General features: G+C 47.5%; 1 protein-coding gene across 1 annotated transcript; it reads left to right on the forward strand.

Annotated features, from left to right (window-relative positions):
* The first annotated feature begins 452 nt into the window (after positions 1 to 452).
* Positions 453 to 7394, forward strand: TIMMDC1 (translocase of inner mitochondrial membrane domain containing 1). The gene is made up of 7 exons (XM_021541570.2): positions 453 to 563; positions 670 to 835; positions 1985 to 2073; positions 4075 to 4142; positions 4998 to 5076; positions 6067 to 6177; positions 6565 to 7394. The coding sequence occupies exons 1-7, from the start codon at positions 472 to 474 to the stop codon at positions 6662 to 6664; spliced, it is 705 nt and encodes a 234-aa protein (XP_021397245.1). The 5' UTR covers positions 453 to 471; the 3' UTR covers positions 6665 to 7394.
* The last annotated feature ends 1270 nt before the right edge of the window (positions 7395 to 8664 follow it).

Below are 8664 nucleotides of genomic sequence, written 5' to 3' on the forward strand. Positions count from 1 at the left end.
ATGATTCTTCAGGAGTGGGGGAAGAATCCCGGGAATTCAAGAATCATGGGTTAAAATATGCACAAGCCCGGTGGGAAGGCCCAGGCACCTCTCCTGGTGGGGAGCTTTCACTTCTTTGGTGAAAGGAAGAATTCACAACAGAGGTGTTTCAGGAAAGGCAGTGAGCCCCATGAGTGGCGCCATCTCTCCACGCAGGCTTTGCCCGGGGGTTGCTCCCCCTCTGTCCTATGCAAACCGGGCACCACAGCCCCCAGAACTCAGCTCCTCTCTCGCTGTGGGGAACAAACCCGGCCCTGCACAAAGGGGCAAACACTCGGAGTTGTTCATCAGTGACTAACGCAGAGCCGAGCCGTTCCGAGCGGTCCCGAGCTGTTCCGAGCCGTTCCGAGCGGTTCCGAGCGGTCCCGAGCCGTCCTCGCAGTGCCCCGCCGGGGCGCAGGGGGCGCTGCCGCCGCCGCCGCGGGCTCGGCCATGGCGGATCTGCCCGGAGCCCGGGCGGGCTTCGGCCCCGCGCCGCTGCCGCAGACGGGCTGGGAGCGGCTCCGCGAGCTCTGGCGGCGAGAGTGAGCGCCGGGCCGGGCTCGGGCGGGACGGGGCGGGACGGGCGGGGCTGGGTGGTGGCGGTCCCGCCGTGCCCACCCCGCGCCCATCGCCGCCCTTGCCTTGCAGCGAGCGGCAGCAGTTGCCGGAGGAGACGGTGAACATCGCCAAGGCGGCGTTCACGGCGGGCGTGGTGGGCTGGCTGTACGGGGGGCTGCCCGCCTTCGTCAGCGCCCGCAAGGCCTTCATCGAGAGCAGCCACGGCGAGATGTTCCAGAACCGCGCCGATGCCGTGGTACGGGCCCGGGGCTGCGGCCGGGGCGCACGGCGGTGCCGGGCTCGGGCGGGGCCGGGGCCGGGCTCGGGCCGGGGGGACGCGTGTGCGGGTCTGGCACAGAAAGTTTGCTGGGAGTGTGTGAGTCCGTGCAGGTCATCCGCTGCGGGAATTAGCAGGAATTAGGGTTCCCCGTTAGCCAAATTGCAAATTAGCTTCAGAAAAGCGTCGTTCATCACAGGGAAGGTTGGTAACAAAGTTTACCATTCTCTTAAGTGGCTGATTAATACGTCTCGAAATGGCTTTCTGCTTTTGCGTTTTAGTCTGCTGACAGGAGACTTCACAGTATCAAACTGGGATTGTACTCTTGTCTTATTAATGTGAGTCATTTTTAGACCATTTAAAATTCTTTTAGAAGAACAGCACAACAAAGAACACTTGTGACATTTTGTAGATGTATTTGAACTTCTAGGTGTTTGTTATTCAATTAAAGTGTTGGTTACGTGGAATATGAGGAAGAAAACCTTTTTAAAAATCTGCCTGATGTTAATTTTGTATTACTTACAAAATTTGGCCTCTGATGTGGTGACCTGCAAATTGCCACTGCCTGGCTCCGCTCTGGTGACTGGTATATCTGACCCAGGCTAAGAACCTACACCACAAACACTGGAAGAGAAAATTTATTTACTTTCATGGTATTCAGTGCAACATTTTTAAATTTTATGAAGCCTCTGTTTACCACTTATTTTAAAAAAAACTCTTCTTTCCAAACTTTTAAGTGCCAGTGTTAAACTGCAGAGCTTGATGATACCTTAATATTTAACGCAGATGGTTATTATTTACTTACTACTATTGTAGAAACTACTTTCTATATGAAGTAGTTTCTAGTTTTTCTCTTTCTCCTCTGCTGCTGTCCTGTCCTTGAAGAGCCCTCCCAGTCCACCCAGACGTGTTTCAGCAGCAGGATTAGAAAGACCAGTTGACATTCCAAACTGGAACTGATTCTTGGTTTTCCCGTTGGTGGCTGGGAGCAGCTTTTCCTCCAAAGGTGGCTGACTTGATCGGAGCTGGGGTACCAGCGGCAGGAGACATTGGTCCCCTGGGCTGGCCTGCAGGGTGCTGGCAGGAGGAGGGGCTGTTAGCTGTGACATGTCCTCTCTGTCCCCTCAGCAATCTGCACACCGCGCTGGTCTCCGCAGCTTCATCCGCTACGGCTGGCGCTGGAGCTGGAGGGTCGCGGCTTTCGCCACCATGTTCAAGTGAGTGTTCCCTGATGTGGGGCAGCAGAGCTGCCCTGTGCTGGTGCTTGTCCTTGTCCTTGTCCTTGTCCCTGCCAGCAGTGCCCACAGCTCTGGCCTTTGATTGAGGCTCCTGCTGTTACCTTGACCTGAGTCTGGTTGATCAGGCAGGAGCATGAAGAGAGTTTAACCTTTTAGAATTGCCTCAGAATTCTCATCTTCTAATGAATCAACACAAATCTGAAATGTGGAAAAGCCCTTTTTGTACATCTGTTACTGAGTTGCATGCTTTTCTTTCTTGACAGCTGCTTTCTGCTTTTCCTTCATCTCTTTATGTGCTTTTAATCTGAGGGAGTGTTAAAGTGTGTTGGCAGTTTTTGGAAGTGCTTTCTAACCCACACTGATTTTTGTCCTTCCTACAATGTCTCATTGCTCCTGGTTTGTATACGCTGGTGGTACTCACAATTGTCACTACTACTACTTTGTATACACTGGTGTTACAATTCTTTGTTCTTGTCCTCAGGCATTTGCAGGGGATTGTCTTGTTCTTGAGCAGTTGCTGAATATCAGATCTACTGCTTCTATGTACCTGTTAGGCCTTCAGGATTTTTCTACACACACAAAGCCAATGCAGAGAGTGTTCTGCTTCCCTGATTTTCTTCCTTGGATGTTGCAGTGCATTTCTGGCAGTAGAACATCAAACTAAGTGTCGTCTTCTGAGCAAAGCCCTTTTAAACTAGAAATATCTCCTTCCCTGTTGTTCAGACTACTAAATTTGTAAATTTAAACCTGCATTGACTCTCTCTGCAGATATGTTCTGTTTAAGTTCTCCTTCTGCTTTTAAGATCCCACAATATTGACTGGCATGATTTTATATTTCTATCTCCCTAATTTTTTTTTGTTCCTTTCTGAATTTCTTCCTCACTGTCTCTTGATGTCTGTGGCTCCTTTTAGTTTAGTATCTGTTTTTAGGCTTAGTTAGTGTGCTGTTTGCTTTCTCTCCTGGAGCTCTTGATTTCTTTGGGTTTTCTGGATTTCTTTGGGTTTGACATGTTACCTTGTTGTCTTCCACCAGGTGTCTCCTCTGCAGTCAGATCAGCCCCTTTGGAAAGGTTCTGAACAAAGCTATTTGCTGCTCAGCATCATTTCTGTAAAGCCCAAGTTGCAAATTCCATCCTGCAGTTGTGAAAACTTTAAGTTTCACAATTAAAACCCAAAATGTTTGGGTTTATCTGTGTTGGGAAGGAGAGGAGGATTGCTGCTGGCTTGTCAATGTCACACAGGAGGCTGGGGAGTATGTGGCTGCTGAACTGAGAGCAGACTGTTTTGAGGCTTAGCTGATGTTTAGGAGGAGTTGGTTTACCTACCCCAGAGGGAAATCTGATGCCACAAGAGTAGGTGACCCTGCTGATGTCATGAGTGTGACATAGGCTGTTGTATTGGGGACTGTTTACAGGGCAGGATCTTACTGACACATGGAGCAGCTTCTGGGGTAAATGTCCTACATCAGGACTGGCTGACTGATGGGACCTTTTCATTGCTCAAATTCTTTTCTCCTTGACTGTATTACATGGTCCTAGGCAGTAGAACAGGTAGTTCAGAGAAGCTGTGGATGCCCCATCCCTGGAGGTATTCAAGGCCAGGCTGAATGGAGCTCTGGGCAACCTGCTCCAGGTGGAAGGTGCCCCTGCCTGCAGTGAGGGCTTGGAACTGGATGATCTTTAACATCATGTCCAAACTAAACCATTCTGATTCTTTGATTCTATATGATAGGAAAGAAAAATCTTTGATTAAAAAAAAGAAAGAGTATCTCAGATCCAGTTCAGGAACTCTGATATTCCCTGACCTGTGTCTGTGCAGCTGCCCACAGTAAAGTCAGAGAAGTCATGGCTGGAGTGGGGTGCCCTGAACAGATGGGCAACCTGAGGGCTGGCTTAACGAAATCCAGCTTTATTTCAGGCTGTGTTTTGCTACCTCTCTTTTTCCATGTGCACTGCTGACTTCTGTGCCTTGCCTTTGCAGCGTGGTGAGCACGGGCCTGTCTGCGTACCGCGATAAAACCACCATCAGTAATTTTGCTGCAGCAGGAGGTAAGAGTGCTGTAACCTTGTGTGCTCCTGTTTGTTAGCAAGGGTTGTAGCAGAAAAGCATAAGCAAGTATCCACATCCCTTGGGATTGAGCAGCTTCTGTGCTCTTGGGTTTTGCTGCTTGTTCCACTGACTTTGCTCTGTTGTTTGCCTGCTGCGTGCCTTTATTTGTAACACAGATACCGATGCACTGCTGAAACCATTGGGGAGTTTTGTGGTTCTTAGTTCATCTTCAAGATACTTGCTGGAGTATTTTGGGTGAAAAATGCTTCTGTGGGGTAAAGGCAACACTTGGTGCATAACCTGTTCACATAAGCACCTATTTAACAGGGAAAGCCTTTTTTATTTCCACTCTTGGTAACAATCCAGCACACTGTTTATAGGCTGCCCTTTCTATGCTAAGTTTTGCATGCCCACTTTTGGCAACAGGGTAAGTGATCTGCTTGTTAAGTTTTACAGGCTTTATTGCCTGTACAGCTGGATACACTTTTTACTGATCCTTTCTGCCTTACATGGCAGCTGCTATTATTAGCTGTTGTTGAACAGAAAAAAGGGTGAGGGAGATCATGCTCCAGCCTACAGAGAGCTTGGTTTCACTTTCATAGATACATCTATGATATGGGAAAAAGTTTGGCAGTTTTTCTGAAGCAGAAGGAGCTTTGTGCAGTTTCAGTGCAGAGACCATGGTGACTGTGTGGTGAAGGTCTGTCCCACTGGCCATGGCACTTGGTTTCTGCTCTGTTAAAAGCAGCTGTCAGCTCGTGGAGAAGAGAAATGCAACAAAGCAACTTCCTATGTTGGTTTGAATGTCTGTGGCAAGGCTGTTTCTAGTTTCAGTGGGTTTGTTCTTCTTTTAGGCTTCACAGGAGCCCTGTTCAGGATGCACTTGGGCCTGCAGGGCCTGGTGGGTGGCATCGTGTTTGGAACAGCATTTGGGTGAGTTGTGACTGCTGCACACACTGAGCCTGGAGTCACAGAGGGGCTACAGGAGCTTCCCTTCTTCTCTTGCCTTGAGGGATTTTCTGTATCCCTCATGGTGATCACTTTTCTCCCAACCTTTTAATTGTTCTTCTTTTCTTCTATGTTTCTTGTTTTGTGTTTTGCTGCTCTCTCAGTAGTGAGAGCTCAGTCCTTTCAGCAGACCATCTTATTTGCTGCTGTTTGCTTATTAGAGGGAACAACATAAGCTCCACCAAAGCTCAAATGGGAAGTAGCAGCCATTAGGAAACAGGGAGTAGGGATGGAGTAGATGCATGGCTGGGCTGTAAGGTGACACGTGTCTCTGTGTGTGTCTTCATGTGTGTCTTGCAGTCATGAATCTCCTGAAGTTCCTGGGGCATGGAGGATCCCAAGGTTCTGTTTCAGAGGCTCTGTGCTTCTAGACCTCTAACTCAGAAGAAATCTGACTTTTCAAGCAGGACTGGGATTTCTTCTCAAAGTTCTGACCTGTAAATATCCTCACAAGTAAATCTGAGGATCCTACCTGAAAAAGAGAATGAGTTATTTGTGCTGCTTGGCACCATCAGGATGGTGTCAGCTGTGAGCATGCCAGAAAGCAGCCTAGGGAGCTTTACCAGTGAGAACACAAGTACTTCCAGAACTGGATGGAAGCTGAGCAGGGGTGTCACTGTCTGAGATATGGTTTAGGTGTTCTACAGGGTCTGCACTGGGAACCATAAATCCTTCCACTCCTTTGTCCTGTGTGTGCCTGTCAATGAGTAAATTCAAAATATGCTATCAGCAGGGCTCTGGTGGGTCACAGCTGAAGAAAGGCTGTTCTTGGTGGGTGACAGGAGAACAGGAGTACCTTAGTTTGTGGTGTGATGTGAGTTTTAGGCCCCTGCTTGCTCTTTCTGCTGATGCCAGTAAGTTATTGCTGTTGTGTGTCCCCTGGGTGACTGGTGATTTCTCTGCTTCCTCCTTCAGGGTTCCTGCAGGAGGCCTCCTCATGGCCATGTATGGCTTGGCTGGTGAGACCTTGCAGGAGAAGAGGAGTCGTGAGCGCAGGGAGCTGCATGAGCAGAAGCTGGCAGAGTGGTGAGGAGCAGCTCTGTCCCTTCAGTCGTGGACTGCGAGGGTATCTGGGCCTGTGGGTTCAAACATTTAGAGAAACCATGACACACTAGGTTTTCTAAACCTCAGTTCTTCTCTTGGTTGTTGGTGTTGTTCACATACCAGTCTTAGAAATGCTGATTTAGTCTTCCCGGTCTTTTCCTTTATTGCTGCCTTCTTTCCATCCCTATTAAAGTGAGGAAAGGAGGATAGCTGAAGGCTTGTGGGAAAAAAGGTCATGACACTGGTCATGTGAATTACTGAAACTCACTAGTTCTAGAAGAAATTTTCAAGAGCTTGGATTCTGCACTCATGTCTCTGTCAGGAGAATGCAGGCATTAAATTGCTTTTCACTCTCTCTTCTCTCCTTAGGCAATCCAGGCTCAGTATGACTGAAATCTTAGGCCAAACAGAAAGCAATGCCCAGGGAAGACCAGAGATGGAGAGAGCAAGAGAATTGAAGAGCTACTGAGTCTTCCCCAGATTTCAGTTGTAAGAAGTTACGTAGAATTTTGATCCAGCTTGTAAAAGCCTTCAGTTGAGGGATCATGGGAGTTGTCTGTGGATGCAGTGAAAACGTGTTTGGCTGAAAACATTGTTCAGGGGTGGGTATCACTGCACAAAGAGCTTGGAAGGGCCAAACCTGTTCCACCTGAGAAGATGGAAATGCAAACTTTACAGACCAGGAAGTGTCATGTAGCTTTGGGAAGATGTGAGGGTTCCAGAGCCTCATCTAGAACCCATTTCACTGCTGAAAATGTCCAAACCACCAGTGATGTAGAAATATTCGAGGTAAAGGAGCCTACCAATGGTTTGTGTGCTAAAGGTGCCCTGAATCCAAAAGTTCATTATGCCCTGGTGAAAGCTGCTCTTCAGACAGTGCCTGAAGAACTTGCTGATGGTGGTTTCTTACTTGGCTCCTACAGTACTTGGGGTATTTTGCAGTCAGTGTGGAAGAAGGGTGGAGGAGTTGGGAATTACATGGAAATACCCTGAAAAAGGCATGTTTTGGGTTCTTCAATAGAGGCCTGAGGGTGCCACAGGAAACATGGCTTATTTCTGGTGGTGACAGTGGAAGCCTTGGTGCTGTGGACAGTTTTAACAAGAAGAAGGCCTCTAATTCCATTTGCAAGTTGGATATCAGGGGATGACCTCTGGGGGAAATGTAGTTCAAGACACTCAATAAAGACATTTAGCAGTGGTGACTGTGTCCATAAGCTCTTTGTGCCAGTACAGCTGGTACTTTATGCTTGTACAGTGCTGGTACTAGAAAAGCATCCCTGAGTGGTATTCCTTGAGAAGAGCTCTAAGATGCCACCAGACAGTCCTGTACCCAGGCATTAACAAAGGCAAGAGCCACGAGAGTGCCAGTTCTATTATTTTGTTCCAGAGATGAACTGTTCAGTCAGAGGTGTTACCTGTGGGTGGTGCTGGAGTTACTGTAAAATGGTCTGTACTCAGAAGGGTGAGGTGGCCCATCACTGTTCCCCCAAAGGAGGTCAGAATTCCTGTTCCCTTTCTTTGTTCTCCTACTAAAAGGGATTACATCCCGGCAGGATTTTCGGGTGTTCTTCTCATAAGAAAAGAATTGTTCTGGTTGAATGCTTTTCCAGATAATTAGTGTTGATTGAAATATGAACAGTCGATCCCACGGAGTGTATTCCACCCACCCAAAGCAGATTTTTGGCACAGTTTGCTTTCAAGAAGGTGTTGTGTTTTCTGACTCCTGAAGTGAGCATTTAATTTTCTAAACACTCCAGTGTAGCTCATTTTTTTCCACTGAAGAAACATGTATTTCAGGGTTGTCATCAACCAGCTCTGATTTTCCTTTTCTTTGTATATGTGAAGGATCTGCATAAGCAGAGGTATGGATATATCTTTCTCTGTTCCTGTTTTAAGCTGTATGTGCTGGTGACAGTAATGGTCCTTTGCCCACCCCACCCCCCCAAAAAAAAAAAAAAAAAAGAAAAGAGTCCCTTTTCTAAGTCACATTATTGCCATCGTGCATACACAGCGAAGTCTTATCTTCATCTTTTTTATCTTCTTTATTCTTGCTATTACATCCCCTCCCAATATCCCACAGTCTTATCTGTACAGCAGCTCTGATGACATTTAGCTGTGTCATTGCTCTCTCTATTCCCGTTTGGTGGTATTTGATGTGATGCCTAAAGAATACTGATTTTCCTGTGCCTGACCATTGATGCAGGGATGTTCTCCATGAGAGGGAAGGCTGTGAGCCAAGGTGTAGCAGTTGTGTGGATTTTCTCTCTGTGCAAGGGAGGGCTGCTACATGTTCTTAAGGGGAAGCAGAGACTTCCAGCTACACTCAAGATTAGCAGCCATTTGTTTCTCAGTTTTCTGCTGAATTTAGTTCCCTGCACTTCCTTATTTCTTAGACTCCCAAATGGGGAGTGAAGAATTGGTTCAGAGTTTGTTTCTTACATACCTGTAAAGGAATCTTCACATCCTCAC

The sequence above is a fragment of the Lonchura striata genome, chromosome 2 (genome assembly GCF_046129695.1).
Source record: "Lonchura striata isolate bLonStr1 chromosome 2, bLonStr1.mat, whole genome shotgun sequence".
In the NCBI taxonomy this organism is placed as follows: Eukaryota; Metazoa; Chordata; class Aves; order Passeriformes; family Estrildidae; genus Lonchura; species Lonchura striata.